The 18,931-nt window shown below is 39.8% G+C and overlaps 1 protein-coding gene across 1 annotated transcript in view; it reads right to left on the reverse strand.

Moving 5' to 3' along the window:
- Positions 1 to 18,931, reverse strand: part of AVEN (apoptosis and caspase activation inhibitor) — a 174,192-nt gene that overhangs the window by 7,680 nt on the left and 147,581 nt on the right. Inside the window, exon 3 of the mRNA XM_039462881.2 lies at positions 4,987 to 5,057. Coding sequence (XP_039318815.1) covers positions 4,987 to 5,057 — 71 coding nt within the window. The remainder of the gene's footprint in view (positions 1 to 4,986; positions 5,058 to 18,931) is intronic.

Raw genomic sequence — 18,931 nt, forward strand, 5'->3', positions numbered from 1 at the left:
AGCCTGGGCAACATAATGAGATCCTGTCTCTGCATATAAAAATAAAAAATTTAAACTAAAAAAATTATATATAGTGTATTTAAGAAACCGGATGGAAGATTACAAAGCCTTGTGGCCAAGTCTTTGCTCTCAAATTTGAAAAACTCCTCTCAACCCACTAGAAAATTGTGATGTGGACTGATAAATTCATGGGGGAAGTCCCCACAGTACAAACCGGAAATCTCACCCTTTCCTTAGCTAAGTGTCTGCAAAGTCGTATTGTGTAAATAACCTTCTCTGAGTCTATAAAAGGATAACTTGAGGTCCGGTATGGTGGCTCACACCTGTAATCCCAGCATTTTGGGGGACCGAGGCAGGCATATCACAAGGTCAGGAGTTCAAGACCAGCCTGGCCAATATGGTGAAACCCCGTCTCTACTAAAAATACAAAAATCAGCCAGGCATGGTGGCATGTGCCAGTAGTCCCAGCTACTCGGGAGGCTGAGGCAGCAGAATCACTTGAACCCGGGAGGCGGAGGTTGCAGTGAGCCAAGATTGCGTCACTGCACTCCAGCCTGGGTGAAAGAGCAAGACTCTGTCTCCAAAAAAAAGAAGAAGGAGAACTTGACCTCTGCAATGCCTGGAAGATCAGTCCCAGGTCCTCTCTTAGCTCTCTGGATACGGACCACTGAGATGGGCTGGGTCTAGCTACAAGTGTCCCAACTTCCTCTGCTCTCTTTTGCATCACATGCAACATGACTGCAAGGCATATTAGAAACAAGGAAAAGTTTATGAGACCAAACAAAGGAAGAGAGAATGGCCTGGCTGTGTTTATGAGCAGTACTTTGAACAAATGAAGTTCATCTGTGTCCCCTCTTGGAATGTCTTCTCCTTCCACATTTCTAATTCCTGCCCATCACCCAATACCCAGCTGACAGTACACTACCTCCAGAATGCCTTTGCACCTCCAATCACAGTGGCTTCCACTTACAGTTGGAATAAAGGGCCTGGCCTATAGCATCTGGCCACAGGCGAGAGCAGACAACCCCCACTAAGGATGCTAAGAGGCTGCATGTAGAGAGAAAGGAGACATGCCAATGCTGAGAGAGGGAGCCAGTCCTGGCTGTCAGGACAACGCCTTTCTGTCCCACTTCTCTGCCATCAGCGTGCACAGGATCCTGTCTGTGTGGTGGGAATCTGCAACCCTGAAGGTGCCTCTCTGTCCAGGAATCTTAGAGTGAGTCTCAGTATCTGTATAAAGGCACACTCTTTCGTGAGAAAAGAACCTGCTATACACTTCACTTTGCAGTTAAAAAAACATAGCCTTTAATCAGACCTTTACATCCTCCCCAGAATCTGCAGCATTTACTGTCCATTCGCATCTGGGGCCCAGGGACCACGTGTACACAGTTGGGTGGAGTAAAACGCTGGGCAGATTTTTAAGATACAGGTTCACAGGCCTTACCCACAGAACTGGACTCACTGGGAGGGGTGGGGAAAGCAGGGAATCTGTGACTTTAAAAGTCAGGCCGTCAGGAATGACCACGTAGCCCTCAGCACCCAGCAGATGCTCACGGAAGGCCTACTGAACAAATCACCATGTCAACAGAAATTTCACCTGGAATTTAAAAAGCCTAGGTCATTTAAAAAATAATAAATCTGTTCACCCAAAAAAATTATCTTCCCACCCATCCCCTCTTTACATGGTGCCCACCCTATCCAAAGGAATGGTGTGAGAATCCCACTCTTGGATCTAAGGAACCGATGCCCTGTGGTCATGCAGGCCAACACAGCTAGATCAGAGCACCGTGACTTCTAGCCTGTGTCCCTTCACTCTGCGTATCAGCCACAGAGCAATGAACGCTAAGGCCAAGCTGTGATGCCCGGTCCCTCTCCGGCCAGGATTCCCTTGAGGATTTCCAAGCTGTTCCCCTATCAAACTCCTATTTCCTTTAACTGCAAAAACAAACCATATTTCTTCTTTTCCTCTCTTTTTTTTTTTTTTTTTTTTTTTTTTTTGAGATGGAGTCTTGCTCTTTTGCCCAGGCTGGAGTGCAGTGGCATGATCTCAGCTCACTGCAACCCCCACTTTCTTAGTTCAAGCCATTCTCCTGCCTCAGCCTCTCAAGTAGCTAGAATTACAGAAGTGTACCACCACACTCAGCTGATTTTTGTATTTTTAGTAGAGAGGATTTCACCATGTTGGCCAGGCTGGTCTTTAAACTCCTGACCTCAGGTAATTCACCCACCTCGCCCTCCCAAAGTGCTGGGATTATAGGCGTGAGCCATCCCTGCCTCTAACCTTTCGGCTCATCCAGCCCCTCTCTCTTTATTGTCTTGCATTACTGGTCACACTGAGAACACGGGATGGCATAAGGAACAACAACAAATTACATCTATGTGTGATATAGATCTCTCTGCAGTTTTTCTCTCTCAACAACAAGAAAAAAAATTTAGTGAGGAGGTAAGTAAGAGAGGAAATCGTTTTGATGGGGAAAAGATTTCCGTTTCGGTCATGTACTATCAACACCTCCAACTCTAACTATTCAAAATCAAACTTAACTTCTTTCTGCTCTTATTTCGTTCCATTAACAGCATCACCACCCACCTGGTTACTCAAGCTAGAAAGCACAGTGCCACTGCAAATCTTTCTTGTCCTTGTGTCTCACGTCTGGCCAGTGTCCACAGTTGACCCCATCCTCCATTCAAGTCCTGTCTATGAGTCACCCGTGTCCCACGCTCACTGCCTGCACCCCTAGGGCTCTTGTCCTTTTCATTCGTTCAACATCACATCCTCCTCCTCGGTTTCCTTGTCTCTAACCTCTCATCTCATCCATTCAATCTCTCCCCATCCTTCCCAATGCTGCTGAAGTTAATCTAACCATTTCCATGTTCTTGCTCAACAAAACTTGGTTAAAAAATAATATTAGTAACAAAAGAGCTAATTTTGAGTGTTTCATATGCATCAGGAACTGCACTCAAGGGCTTCTTATTCATTATCTAATTTGGTCATTTTTACAACTCTGAGTTATATTTTGTTATTAGCTCCATTTTACAGGTGAAGCAACAGAGAAGGGAAATAGTATCCCCAGGTCTTAGATCTAGCATTCACACTCAGGTCTGAAACTGTTGGTACTAACTAGCTCACACCTACCACTGAGGCCTCCTCTTCTGGGAATACTACACTCTGGCCTCACCCTTCTTTGAGCATAATCTGGTTTTCCTGATCTTACCATTTTCATATTGTTTCCACAGATAGGACCTACCAGAGTCACACTCGTCCACCAAGACCCATTCAAATGATCTTTTCCCCATGGTACCAATTCTAATCACTTCCAGTCCAAAGTAGCTATCTCTCACAGTGTTGTTAATTCATTTATCACACCCCTTGTTTTAGGCTGTATTCTTTTGCATGTATCAGGTAAATAGCTACTGAGCATCTACCATACCACAGGTCAGCCAGTGTGCCCAGGGAAGGGGCCTAGGGCAACGAACAGCATGGACTCTGCCTCATTCACTTTAAATAAGCTCCATTTAATAAAAACATCTCGTAAACAAGTGTTCTATGTTTTGATGAATGACGAAGCTTAGAATTACTTCAAACTTTCAAGCTACTTGAAATATTCTTTGGTAATCAATGTGGTTCAAAAGGAGATAAAATGCAAATTGTTCGGCTTCCACCATATTCCTCAACAATCTATCTTCCATGTGTCCTAGAATACTAAACAGTACCTGAGGCGTATGCCCAGACCTAAGCCAAGACAAATGTTTGTAATTTCCCCCTTTTTCTATGGCATATGTAACACACCCTTTGTAATGTGCCAGGCAGTCATTTGCTAAGAGACTTCCCTCCTCGTAATCTGTATGAGTTAAGGGCCATCCCAAACAAGTGAGCCTAAAACTGGCCCAGAGATCAAACGAGCCAGCTACAGCACATAAGCTGATCTGGGAGCAGAACAGGGAGGAGAGCGCCTATGGGCTCCCGGCCTACAGCTTCAGGCCAACCCTGAAGCTGTGGGTGGGTGGTGATCAGTTTATCAGACAGTATGTGCTAGCCCTGGATTTGGGGAACAGGTGACAAGCCACCACTATGTCCCCGTGCATCCTAAAAAGGGGACAATACCTGTCATTCCTTATATGAAAAGAATCAGTGAAACAAAGATTATTAGTGGAAAATAATCAGAACTCCTTGGGAAGAAAATATTAAACACACACAAAGAAAATAAAGCATTGAGAGGTTAGAGATTTGCTGAAAGACTTCTAGAATACTTGCCCTTATTTTATACTTCTATTCTCCTAATTGCAGGAGAAGTGTTATTTAAAGCTATGAGATTAAGGGTTTTCTCATCCTAACACCAAAAACAGTGAGAGAGAAAACTAATTTTCAACTCTAAAGGGAATTGTCAGAGTGGCAAAGAAAGAAAGTCAAAAGGCAAAGTAATCCACTCTGAAAATCATGGCTATCAAGTTTCTACCTCGAGACCCAGTCCTTGTGTGCTGCATAATTCACACAGATGGCCAGGTAGAAAGGTGAACTCCAGCTTCAGGGACCTGTGTCATTTCAGCCCCCTGACAATTGTTTGAAAATTTTAGCTGAGAATAAACTGTGTAAGAATTACTACTCTTTTCTACATGAATGTAAAAGGTGTCAGCCTTCAACCGGAAGAAAAGTCAGTCCACACTTAAGACACACTTTTTTTCTTTTTTGAGACCGAGTCTAGCTCTGTCGCCAGGCTGGAATACAGCGGCGCAATCTTAGCTCACCGCCACCTCCGCCTCCCACGTTCAAGGGAATCTCCTGCCTCGGCCTCCTGAGTAGGAGAGACTACAGGCGCATGCCACCATGCCAATTTTTTGTATTTATAGTAGAGACAGGACTTCACCACGTTAGCCTGGATGGTCTCCATTTCCTGACCTCATGATCTTCGTACCCCCACCTCTGCCTCCCAAAGTTCTGGGATTACAGGCATGAGCCACCATATCCAACCAACAAACTCTTTGTCTTACCTGTTTTGGACAAGAAGCTTCACTATCCCATTCTTTCTCCTCAGCAAATCGGAACTGCGAGAAGGAGTCCCCTAGGAATAGAAAAAAAAAAAAATTCTGCAAAAGCCAAAGGAAACTCTCAGTTCTCTAAATTTCTTTGCTAGAGCAAAAGCACCATTTCTGAAGCGCTCAAACTCAGAGTCAAGGATAAAACTGGAACATACCTCCAACTCCATCATTTCCAAAATTACAAAACACACAGATCATAACGTTAACACCTGGTAAGATCAAGATCAAATGCAATGCAAAAGGACCAAGAAAAAAGATTCAAATCACTACTCCTAGTCATTGGTAAATCAATTTGATTCCTCAAAAATTATGACATAGAGCCAGGCGCAGTGGCTCACGTCTGTCATCCCAGCACTTTGGGAGGCTGAGGTGAGTGGACTGCCTGAGGTCACGAGTTTGAGACCAGCTGGCCAACACAGTGAAATCCCATCTGCATTAAAAATACAAATATTAGCCGGGTGTGGTGCTATGTGCCTGTAATCCCAGCTACTTAGGAGGCTGAGGCAGGAGAATCGCTTGAATCAGGGAGGTGGAGGTTGCAGCGAGCCGAGACTGCACCACTGCACTCCAGCCTGGCAACAGAGGGCGACTCCGTCTAAAAAAGAAAAAAAATTATGACATAGGCCAGGTACAGTGGCTCACGCCTGTAAACCCAGCACTTTGGGAGGCTGAAGCAGGTGGATCACTTAGGTCAGGAGTTCAGGACCAGAATGCGCAACACGGTGAAACACTGTCTCTACTAAAAATGCAAAAATTAGCTGGGCATGGTGGTACATGCCTATAATCCCAGCTACTCGGGAGGTTGAGGCAGCAGAATTGCTTTAACCCGGGAAGCAGAGGTTGCAGTGAGCCAAGATCATGCCACTGCACACCAGCCGGGGTGACAGCGTGAGACCCTGTCTCCAAAAAATTACGACAGGCCAGGAGCGGTGTCTCACGCCTATAATCCCAGCACTTTGGGAGGCCGAGGTGGGTGGATCACGAGGTCAAGAGATCGAGATGATCGTGGCCAACACGGTGAAACTCCGTCTCTACTAAAAATACAAAAAATAGCCAGGTATGGTGGCACGTGCCTGTGGTCCCAGCTACTCCGGAGGCTGAGGTGGAAGAATCGTTTGAACCCAGGAGGAGGCGGTGCAGTGAGCCGAGATTGCGCCACTGCACTCCAGCCTGGTGACAGAGCAAGACTCTGTCTAAAAAAAAAACAAAAAATTATGACATAAAGACTCTGAATAATATAATAAGGCCTTGTATGTATTTGTGGGTATATATGTGTATGTGTGCATAACATAAAAGACTTAATCTTTTTCTATGAAAACAGGTTATCAACCTCTACTGTCACTACAAAAATCACCTGGTCAGAATGTCAAACATATTTTGACAGGTGTGTGTAGTTGCTTTATAAATATCAATGTAATACTAATTTTTAAAAAGCACCATTAAATAAGACCATGAAAAAAATGAATTCTACAATATAACAGTCATACAAATCATAGTCACTGGTGTAAGCTGGCAGAAATTAATCACAAAACTAAAAAAAAAAAAAAAACCCCATAATTTAAAAAAATTTAAATTCCTTCCCACATGACTTTTTGATCAGAAAAAAACAGAACTCAAACTGTAAAAGCAGAATACAGAAAAAAGTAATAAATTAATATAAACCAATTCATAAGAAGTAGGTGTTGTTCTCAGCAAAAAAAGTTAAAGTCAAATACTTTCATTCCTAAGCAAAGAAAGAACTTTAAGAAGAAATAAACCAGTTTTATAAAGTTTCCTAACTTCCTAAAAAGCCAGAGAAGCTGATGAAAAGAACCAACAGAGTATTGGGTTTGTTTTTAATTAAAGAAACAAACACACCAATCCTCTTATCTAAATAACCGAAAGCCAAGATTACATTTAAAAATATAAACCAACACCATGGTGGCCTAACATTTTCTTTTAAAAGAGCAAGCAATGCAATGAGAGAAGAGATGAATTAAGAGGTATTGACACTGAAAAGCAGGGGACAATATGATAATCTGAAGAAACAATGCTGTGTGTCTGGAATACCAAAGGAATGAATGAAAGGATTCAGAAAGGTGGCTCAGTTAGAAAACTTACATTAAAAAATAAATGGCTCTCTCATATACAAACCAAATCCAGTTAGAAAACAAAATGGGGCCAGATGCAGTGGCTTACGCCTGTAATCCCAATACTTTGGGTGGCTGAGGTGGGTGGGTCACATGAGGTCAGGAGTTCAAGACCAGCCTGACCAACGTGATAAAACCTCATCTCTACTAGAAATACAAAAATTAGCCAGGCGTGGTGGTGCACACCTGTGGTCCCAACTACTCAGCAGGCTGAGGTAGAAGAATTGCTTGAACCTGGGAGGCAGAGGCTGCAGTGAGCCAAGATTGCGCCACTGCACTCCAGCCTGGGTGACAGAATAAGACTTTGTCTCAAACAAATAACCAACAAAATGGAAGAAAATATCTCATTCATAATAGCAATAACATACAAAAATTCCTATGAATGAATCAGGAGTAAACAGTTATTAAAAGAAACTTTGAAAAATAAAACTTAGCAAGGAAGACAAAAAACAGTATCAAGATACCAATTTCGCCTAATGAGATCTACAAATTCAATATTCAATCCCAAGAAGATTTTTAGTTTGTCCAACTTACTCAAATTCATTTTTTAAAATATATGAAATGAAGATATGCTTCTTAAAAGGGTAAAGAAGTTGTCTTATTGATTTAAAAAAAAATGTATTCAAAAGTCTCAATACGTAAATAAAATGGATAGCCAGTGGTGAAAAAAAATAAGAGTGTCTAGAAACAGACTCAGGTATATGGATACTTAGATATTGTAAGAGCAGCAGATGATACCTGTGGAAAGATCACTTTAACAGTGTTAAAGCAACTGACCAGCTATGTGAGAAATTAGGCTAGTTCCCAATATCTCATTTCTCAGATATAAAACATATTCTGTATGGATCAGATATTTAAATGTTTACAAAAAAGGAAATCATAACACTATTACAAGAAAGCAGGGATGAATCTATTATTATCTGGAAATGGGAGGGCAAATTTTGGCTACTGAAAAAATTTTAATACATAAAAATAAAAAAATTTTGGATAACAGAAATTATAAACAAACTCAAAAGATGACAGCCTGAGAAGAAACATTTGTAGCACATATTATTGGTAAAGAACCACTTAGAGTAAAGCAACCCAGTAGGAAAACAGGAAAAGGGAAGAATGTATGAAATATGATTGCAAATATAGATATAAAGTAAATAACAGATGTATGAATTTAAAATCCGGTAGATTTTTTAAAACTGATCAAATGGCTGAATGCCTTATTCAGTGCTGTTACGGCATTCCTGTACTTTTATATTGGAAATGATCATAGGATTTCACAGATTAATATATATAATTGGTATAAGATTCAGTAATGCAAATACGGCATACTATATATACTTAGTTTTAATATCTGAATATTCACTTATAAATATAGGAAAATTCCAACAATGACTATCTTATTCCACCAGTCTTCTTGCTAAGAATGAAGAACCACACCCTGTTAGCCAAAAGTCTTATCTGAAGACATCAGAGCTAGCAAGGCAGTAAGAACTTGGATGAAATTCTTGGAGAAAAGGGAAGCATACAGGGAGGTTAGGCTAACATTCAGGGCTGCGTATCCTCCTAAAGCATTTATCAATTTTCGAAAGGTTGCAAAGAGAGCCTAAAAAACTGAGCATCAAGTGACAACCCAGGAGGTTGTAAAGCTGCTAGTCTGCTAGTCTGAGAGCACTGGGTGGGCAAAAACTGGGGTTCAGGGCCCATGGATGAGGAATAGTCTTGGAAAACCAAGGGTTTCAGGTGGGACCCCTGATGACTGCATCCTATAAGCAGGAGTACACTAGGAATTGACCAGCCCTCACCAAGTCTGAGGTCCAGCTGTGTGTCAGCTCAACCTCTCATTCTGCCTACAAACAAAAGTAAATCATTTTTGGAGGAAAATGATACTATCAATAACCTCCAATGATCTTGACAATTTTTAATATAAAATATGAAGAAGAAAATGTTGGAGAAAAATGAGTTACCTAAATAAAACCCATTTTTTTCAGTAATAAAACTTCAAAACAACCTAATTTAAAGACGGCTTTAAAAAATCCTTACAGATAAAGCATATAGAGGCTTATTTTATTTTATTTTATTTTAGTGGAGATGGGGCCTCACTCTATCACCTTGGCTGGAGTACAGTGTCACAATCGGAGCTCACTGCAGCCTAAAACTCCTAGACTCAAGTGATCTCCCCATCTCAGCCTCCCAAGTAGCTGGGACTACAGGTGCACACCACCATGCTCAGCTAAATTATTACTATTTTTGTAGAGATGGGCTATCACTATATTGACCAGGCTGGTCTCTAACTCCTGGCCTCAAGGAATTGTACCACCTCAACTTCCCAAAAAGCTAGGATTATAGGTATCAGCCACTGCACATGGCCTAGAGGCTACTTTTGTCATATTATTATGTTTTAGATGAGCTCTCACTCTGTCACCCAGATTGGAGTGCAGGGGCACAATCATAGCTCACTGCAGCCATAATATCTGAGGCTCAAGTGATCTTCCTGGCTAACTTTAAGTAAGAAAGTTGGTAAAATGACCACTATAGAATACCAATCACTCTAATTCTCCCACTGAAGATCAAACAAAGTGTACAAACTTGTCGAAACTATGAATCCTAGAACTAAAAGTCTTTCTGGAAAACATATTACCAAAATTCTTCTGAGTTATGCTGTTAGACACACACACACATAGTACGGTGATTTACCAAATGTGCTACTTTGGTATCTCATATACCAGACATTTGGACATGCATGGACAATTAGAAACCTACTTTAAGTAAGAGAGCATGGGGCATTCACAGCACATTCAATTCTGCACCAGCTTTATTCATTTTCCAGAAGAGTTCCTGGTCTTTCAAATACTAAAGACAAGGTGAATCTGACTAAGAAGTATAGAAGATAAATCAGAAAAGAACAGCGACAGCCAAATGCGGCTGACAATGGAACAAACATGGAGAAGTTTGAGTGTCTTAGGAGTCCTAAGACTCAATAGCTGTGTGTCCAGAATTAATTACAGCTCGAAAGGAACAGAACTAGAAAGAAGCAGGAAGCTCAAAGGGAGTATACGATTGTCTTCCCTCTTATTTAATTAAAGACTAATTGTATGACTTATAGAAGATTGTAGAACTGCCTTGTTGCAATACAATATCCTCAAACAAGATGGAAGAGCAGCTAGTCCCTGTTACACAGCCTGCTTAAAAAACAATACAAATCTCATCATATTCTACTACTTTGTAGGTAAGAATACCAAATATTAGGTCTACAAAATACAATGACTGTTTATTATGAAGGTATTTTATTTACTGGAATATGTTTAAAAGGGGGGAAGAGGTAGCAAAACCGATGTACATGAAGAGTTCCCATTTTCCTTAAACGATAAAAAGCCTCATTTCATTCCGTTCCAGCAACAATACTGAAGTTGGTATGCATGCAATCAAAGCTGAGACACAGAAGATATTGACACAGTTTTGCGGTGTTTTGACAGTCAACTACATTGCTCTATTGCCACATTTCTAGAGCCAAAATTAATAGGAGAATTTTAAATAAAGTAATTGTGTGAAGAAGCAAAGAAGTTGGAAAATTAGAAATAAGGCCAGATGTACAATGGCTTACACCTGTAATCTCAGCACTTTGGGAGGCTGAGGTGGGAGGATCGATTGTGCTCAGGAATTCAAGATCAGCCTGGGCAACAAAGTAAGAACTCATAGGTATTTTTTTAAAAAAATTACACAGGCATGGTAGCCTATGCCTATAGTCTGAGCTACCCAGGAGGCTGAAGCAAGAGATGGCTTAGGCCCAAGGGTTTGAGGCGGCAGTGGGGCTTAGATCATGCCACTGCATTCCACCCTGGGTGACAGAACAAGATTCAAGACCCTGTCTCAAACAAAAAAAAAAAAAAAAAAAAAAAAAAGGAGACAATTAGAAATAAATATAAGCAAAAACAGAAATCTTACACATGCTTCTGAAAATATACAAAAAGAATGTTTCAAGCAGTATAAAATGCTTCAATTTCTAGGACTGCTTCATGAAACTCATGTCCATCAAATGAATCTCCAAGGGTAGGGGTTGATGAGGAGATAAAGTCCTTACCTAGTCAGTTACTGTTTGAGAAGACAACAAGCTTAGTAGCTGAGGAACAACATTACCACCCTCAGTACTCTATTCTGGCAGAGCTAGGCAAACAGCATCTGTTCCTCTGCCCACCTCTGTGAAAGATGAGGTGGGCAGAGGAACAAGATGTTGTTTGGCTAGCAACTTTAGTATTGCAAAGATGTAGTATAGTGTATGGTGACTACAGTAATAATCGAATAGCTGACAGTGCTCAGAAATCAGTATGCCCATTTGTCTAACTCTGGCTACTAAAATTTTCATGTCTTCTTTAATTTCAGTTTTTTTTTTTCTTTGTATTCCAGTAGTCCCTTTTACAGCAATGATATTTAGCTTTAACTTCAGCCAAATATTGATTGTTTGGCCAAAATGTGTTTTAGTGAACCACAGTATTCAATCAGTGGCACTCCATTTGGTAAGTCTGTATGTACTGACACAGAAAGATACCCATTATCTCAACTGCTACATGATAAAAGCAAGCTTCAGTATAGTATGAATTACACACACACACACACACACACACACACACACACACACAAAGACATATAAGTATACATGTCACAAAAAATACTAATTTATGCATAGAAATTAGTCAAATTAATTAAGACCTATTTTGTTAAATGATTATCTCTCAGAATGTGAGACTGAAGGAGGCTTTTCCTTTTGGCACAATATATTTTCCAGTTGAATCATCCTTTCTAAACAACAAAAAATCAAAGAAAATCTGGAGAAAAGGCTGAATTTTCCTGAGGGCAGGGACCTTCTCAGAATATATTTAAAACAAAATAGTCAGAGACTTCAAAAGTTGGAATTGCAGCTATCACTCATTCTAACTCTCCCTTTATAGAGTTATGAAGAACCTTAGCTCTAGCAATGTTCAATGGTCTAACCAAGACCACACGGCCATTTAATAGCTCGACACCAAGACTCTTGGCTCATAGCACTTGTTATTCTATTTTATTTTTTAACTTTGCTTCTCCAAAAGACAACCTGGCATCGATTTTTCTCAAACTCCTGGGCTCAAGGGATCCTCCTACCATACCCTCCCTCCCAAGTAGCTGGAAATACAGGTGCATGCCATTGTGCCCAGATAGCATGTATAATAAATTATTAAGTAAAAAAGCTATTTTTCTGCTGGGCTTCTTGGCTGTCTTAAGTTCCCCAGAAAAAAAAAATGCTCAATAAATATTTTATGATTCTTGGCATACTAATATTTGATTTGTTGACTTGTTTGAAGACATGGAAGTCAAACTAAGAAATAAAGAATTCCTCTTTCTGCGAAACCAACTCAGCAATTTCCTAAAATTATGCTTATAGTACTCTAAAAAATAATCTTTCTTATAGAACTCTTAAGTATTCTAATAACGATAGTATTAGTGAAATAAAGGTGACATACCAATCCCATCACTGTATTTATAATATCCAGGATTTTCACTCTGCCTGACTTCCCAAACTGGTCTAACACATGTCTTATGGTCAGTGGCAAAGTGGACACTAAACTTGCTAGAATTCCTCAGTAATAATATGCTTTCAAAAAACTTACCATCTATTCATAGAAAATACAGCGGCCAATTTTAAGCTTACCCTTTCAGCCCCATCAACAAAAAAAGAGCTTTCGGTCAAGCAAAAGTACTTAACATAAAGCTGTCCAGTGAGAATTCAGGGGTTACAAGGAACAATCTTCACCCAGGCAGAAAGAAACCTGCAAAGACTTTCAGAACGAACAATATGGATCAGGCGTATGTGAAGAGTGGATGTCGGAGATGGAAAATCTGCCCAGGCCTACCAGCCAGTTCTGATAATTTGGTAGTAGCAATTTCCAGAACTCATTCATCCTGGCTATTTGGATCTTTTAACCATATAATTGACCTGGATCTTTGTGGTATCTCCTTTAGGAAACAACTCAGTAAGGCAGAGGAAAGTGAGACCAATTCTGGATAAGTACTTCAATTTAAAGTCCATTTTCCTGACTCCTCATCATGATCATCTTCCTTTATTTATCCCAGAGCCTTTAGAACATGCCCTCAACCAGGACACCAAGTGACTGAAAAATCACAAAAATGAACTTTATAGACCAAAAAAGGCAGAGAAGATCCCAGTCTTCACAGAGGAGGAGAGAATGGCCAATAGTCACCACAATGGCTACTACAAAAAATAAAATGTCTTCTTTCATTTCTCTGAACTTCTCTAATCTCATCTATGAAACAGGACACATTTGGAGGGTCAAGGTGGATCCTATGTCTACACGCTGACACAGTTCAATCCAGGGAAAATCCACAGCTCAGCCTACCGGACATAAAAATTCCTCACCACTTCCAATTTCTAGCTTCCATAATTCAGCCTTTGTAGATGCAGATGTGATATCCTTCACCTCAATATTTACCCTAAAATAAGAGACACCTAACACTTTGTCTTTGTGAGGAAGACTATGCAAGTCACTATAGTGATTACTGTAAAAGTTAGGCTGAGCTAAAAGAACAAGAGGATAATAATTAAAATGTCTCCTCCTGCTCAACAGTGATCTATAATTAGCTTTCTCACCAAGCGTGGGGCCCAAAAAGCCCCTGAGCATCGAACTTCCACATTGAGCACTACATAATAGGATGTGCCTATCTTCCTGATGGCCCTAAAAAGCTGCTTCCCCATCTGCATGGATTATGCTGAAGGAAATGCCAAATACACTAAGGTACCTTAAAGGGATTCTAGGCTTTATGAGAAAAGGATGATGACATTCTGGAATTTAGAACCTAGCTGTTTTCCCCACAACAGTTGGTGAATATTCTGTTAACCCTGTATCACTGTATATGACCTAGTAAAAATTCTCAGATCATCATCTTCCGAACAAGGCCAGCATCCAACCCTGGCACAGAACTCTGAGATGAGAGTAGATGATTTGACAAGGCTGAATAAATAAGGGAATACAAAGATCAGCCTTTGGATAAACAATGAAGTCATAAGATCTTAGAACTGATCTGTAGTATAGTATGTCAGGATAAGGTCTGGCTGCAAGTAACAAAGATCTGTACATCATGGCTTAAACAAGACAAATGATTCTATCTCTGTCGGTATGGTTTGGCTCTGTCCCCACCCAAATCTAAACTTGAATAGTAGTTCCCATAATCCCCACATGTCATGAGAGGGACCCAGTGGGAGGTAACTGAATCATGGGGGTGGTTTCCCCCATGCTATTCTCATGATAGTAAGTTCTGATGAGATATGATGATTTTATAAGGGGCTTCCCCCTTCACTCTGCTCTCATTCTTCTCTCTCCTGCCATCTTGTGAAGAAGAATATGTTTACTTCCCCTCCACCATAACTGTAAGTTTCCTGAAGCTCCTTAGCTCTGCAGAACCATAAGTCAATTAAACCTCTTTCTTGTGCAAATTACCCAGTCTTGGGTATGTCCTTATAGCAGTGTGAGAATGGACTAATATATATGTCAACTAAATAAAGTTCCAGAGTCCAGCAGTCAAAGACTGATAAGGAAGGGGACCCAGGCTTCTCCCACTGTTCTGCCATCTGGGGAGGCCCTTCTTCCTATAGTCCAGTATGAGAACCAGAGCTCCTGCTATCTCATTAAAATTCCAGACAGCAAGATGAAAAATAGTTGAAGAAAAAGGTGCAGAAAGCACGCTGCAGCTATCTATTAAGGTTTTGTAGAAACTACAACAGAACATTTCCACTTATTTCTCTTTTGGACAGAGCTATATCATAAGTATAAGAATATATCATGCTTCTATCAAACCACAAAGTATGTATTTTTTTTCAGGTGGCAATGGTCCCAGACAAGCATCAGAGGTTCTATTACCACGGAGAAAAAGGGAAAATGAATATGGGGTTAGGAAGCAAATATGCTCTGTGACAAGTTACGGGAGCATCCTACTTGAGTAGATGGTTAATAAGGGTCAACTTCTAGGGGAGGGATTGTGCTCACTAAAGCATGAGTTGTCTCCCAATCATTTTGAAAAATACTTGTAACTTTTCAAACTTTTCTAATTGGAATTTAATTTTAGACAATGTGCGTTTCAACATTTTTTTCAATTCTAACATAGGGTAATTACGAGGTAAAATTCTAGTTTCCGGCATAACGTAACAGCTTTTACCAAAATATTGTTTACTACCTTTCTATGGGAAAACGGGAATGACTTCAGGAGTAATGGTTCTATTTATTAATTTTCATTTTTGATACATTTTTAGTCCAACTATGTGCCAAACACGATTGTGTGTTAATAACATAAATGTAGAAGACACACTCCTGCTCTCCTTGTTCTTGGACAGAGTTGAACAAGGCAAGAGAAGACTACATGGAACAGAAAAAGTGAAATTACCAGGAAATCTGAATTCTTTTCTCAAAAACTTAGAGGGGATCACACTCTCTCCCTTTATTGTTTTATACATACAATGACATGCTCATGGTGCTAATTTACTTAGAAAAGATTTGGTCCACCAAGAAGCTTATATGTATCTCACTAAGAATTTGTCTGACACCCAAAATGTTGATTGTTAATTAACTCAGTTGGTGAAAACCACTAAACAAATAATCAAAGCTTCCAGGTCCAATGCCTGGAGTTGAAAGCCCACCAACACCATCGGCAATCTTGCAACCACACATACTTCACCCCCAGAAAGAGCAGATGAGAACGAAGAACTAGATCAATAATTTTTCCACATACTACCAATAAACAAGTAGATAACTGTAAGGAAAAAAGTAATCCCTCTGTGACAGCAACAACACCTTAAGAACTGGTGAGACCTATATGAGTAAAAACACAAAACTACACAGAAAGATCCTTGATTATTCATTTAACAAAAATTTGCTAAGAGCCAGACACTGTAGTAAGTGCTGAAAATATAATGTTAAACAGATTAGTGCCACACCCTGAGTTAAGGATCATATAAATAAGCAGTTACAGAGCATACAATGACAGACAAAAAGTCTTACGGGAGCATTGTGTGTGTGTGTGTGTGTGTGTGTGAGTGTGTGTGTGTGTGTGTGTGTGTGTGTGGCAGGGGGAGGGGGGCATAGTGAATCCAGGTTGTGGCAGAGTCTGCTGAGGCTTCCTAGAAGTGATACCTGATCCGACAGAAAATAAAGAGCTGCCCAGGAAAAAAGCCAGAAGGAAATGGTAACAAAACCAAGAGCCAAAATCACAAAGGAGAAAATGCAGGTACTGTGCAATCTACAAGCGGTCTGCTGGTACTAGGGCATAAAATTTGAGGAAGGGAGTAATCAAAGGTAAAGACAAAGATATAAATGGAAATGTGTAACATCCCTGGATGAAACTTGGCAACTGTAAAGATATCAATATTAATATTTATAGTCAATGTAATTCCAATCAAATTAACATTAATGTTTTTATTAATTTAATATTTATATTTAAATGCAATGTGATTAATATTAAATTGCCTATGGAAAATACTTTTGGAATTCCTTTTTGCTATTTTGATATAACTCAAGTGAGATGTACTTCTTACAGATATTCAAAAATAATTTTATGCATTTGAAAATATACCTTTCAGAAAATTATCATTTAATATTTTAACCATCTTCCAGATTTCTAAATAAAAACATGAAAAATCATAAAAATTGGCATCTTTTTTTGACTGCTGTACTACAGACTTTAAATGACATATAAATTAAATTCAAAAAACTCTAAACCACATCATTCAAATAATGCCAGCCTTTTAATCTAAGTCAGTACAACAAAACCCTTCCCCAACAATGCCAAGATCATTTCTCTAAGTATTCAGCAGGTTTCTTGCTTTTCTTGCTCTCCCCATTGTTGACTTGTGAAGTCTGTTTTGTTGTTTGTTTTTGCGCACACTATGAGCTTAACTGAAAACTCTCAAATAGTATTAGACCAATTAGGAAGTTCATAATGTCCTCTGAATACGTCTCACACTGCAATGCAAATCTTAAATTACCTGTTTCTCTGCCTTTGCCCCCTTCTATTCAACGCAATGGACATGAAATAGGTTTCTGCATGGAAAAAAAAAATCTGCAGCCAACCTGCCTTCTCATCTCATTAGGTTTTCTTTTAGTTTTGAAAAACACTATTCTACTGAGCTGTGATTTAAATGAGCAAATGACATATAGAATAATATAAACTTTTAAATTTTTTGTTTAGCCTTCCTGTCAAAAATTAGTGCAAATAAGTGCAAACTGTGATTTTTATTCTTTTTCAGGTCATGTCCTTTGAGACTAACAGAGCAGCTGTGGCTTCTTCTCACAGCATATATGTATAGAAAATTCAGCATACACTTTGAGAGGAGACTCGAAACTCAGTCATAAAAATGATGTGCAAACAAATGTGCCTTCCACCAGTGGGGTCAAGGTGCAGCAAAGCAGATGCAAAACCTATGTTCTGCTGACACCAAACTGCACATAAAACCCAGTGGCCACAGGGTGTTAAGGCAGGTTCCCCCCTCTGGTGTGCCAAACTTACCTTGCTCTGGGGATGTTTGTGCATCACTGAGGGTTTCTAGGTTTTTGTTCATTGACACAAAAACTGTGTTGTATTTTTGGGGTTTTTAACCTCCTCAAGAGTAAAGGGGTAATACACATTATTTATTCAGTAGTTTGAGGCATACAGTGATCTTATCTTTCTTGGGGCTCCATGCAACCTTGCACCACACAATGCCAACATCATTTCTGCAATGTACACACCTTCACTAAAGCACTGTTACTGTCAGAGCCCAGTTTTTATTACTACTCCTGTGACCAGTGCTGTGCCTGGCACACAGTAGGCACTTAGCAAATGGGCACTTAATAAAGAGGGAAATAAGAATAATGCCTGTGTATGCAAGAATAAATGAGCAAATGAATGAGTATACAAGTCTAAAAAAAAGTTCAACAAGTAAGCATAAGTAGTCTATGTGCCATAAAGAAGGTAAGGGAACAGAGAGACAAGGGGGGGTCATCATGTTACTTTCATGAAGCTCGCCAAAAATATAGGGCAAAATGTAAAATGCAGAATTCTGTTTGCAACCAGAAATTTCTAGTAAATCAAGGACCTCAAGTAAGAACAAGTGGGAAGGAGAAAAACTGGCAGAGATCTTCATTTAGAATTTTCTTAAGCCACTCTCAAAAAGGGAAAAAGATGAAAAGAGACTAAGGACGGATCTCAAAATGTAATGTTCCAACAATTACGACTATCCAAGACAAGTGAATAGTCCAAACTTAGGAGCTGATGAGCTATGAACATGACCATTACAAAGGAAAAATTGGCCAAGCATGGTGGCTCACAGCTATAATCCCAGAAATTTGGGAGGCTGAAGTAGGAGGATCACATGAGGCCTAAAATATGAGGCCAGCCTGGGCAATATAAGTGAGAACTCATTACTACAAGAAAGTTTTTAAAATTAGCCAAGCATGGTGCACACATGTAGTCCTAGCTACTCAAGAGGCTGAGATGAGAGTATTGCTTTAGCCTGGGAGGCAAAGGCTGTAATGAGCCAAGATCACACCCCTGCATCCCAGCAACAGAGCAAGACCCTGTCAGAAAGAAAAAAAAAAAATCCTAAAAGATAAACTACAATGTCTGGCTCTTAAACATTTCCCTTGTTGTTAATAAGTTTTAGAAATTTATCCCCACAGAAATTTTACCATGTAGGAATAAATTTATACAAACACCAGCCTTGCTTATATCAGAAAGTAGTATTTGCAGGGTGTGGTGGC

This window comes from Saimiri boliviensis, chromosome 2 (assembly GCF_048565385.1).
Source record: "Saimiri boliviensis isolate mSaiBol1 chromosome 2, mSaiBol1.pri, whole genome shotgun sequence".
Lineage (NCBI taxonomy): Eukaryota > Metazoa > Chordata > Mammalia > Primates > Cebidae > Saimiri > Saimiri boliviensis.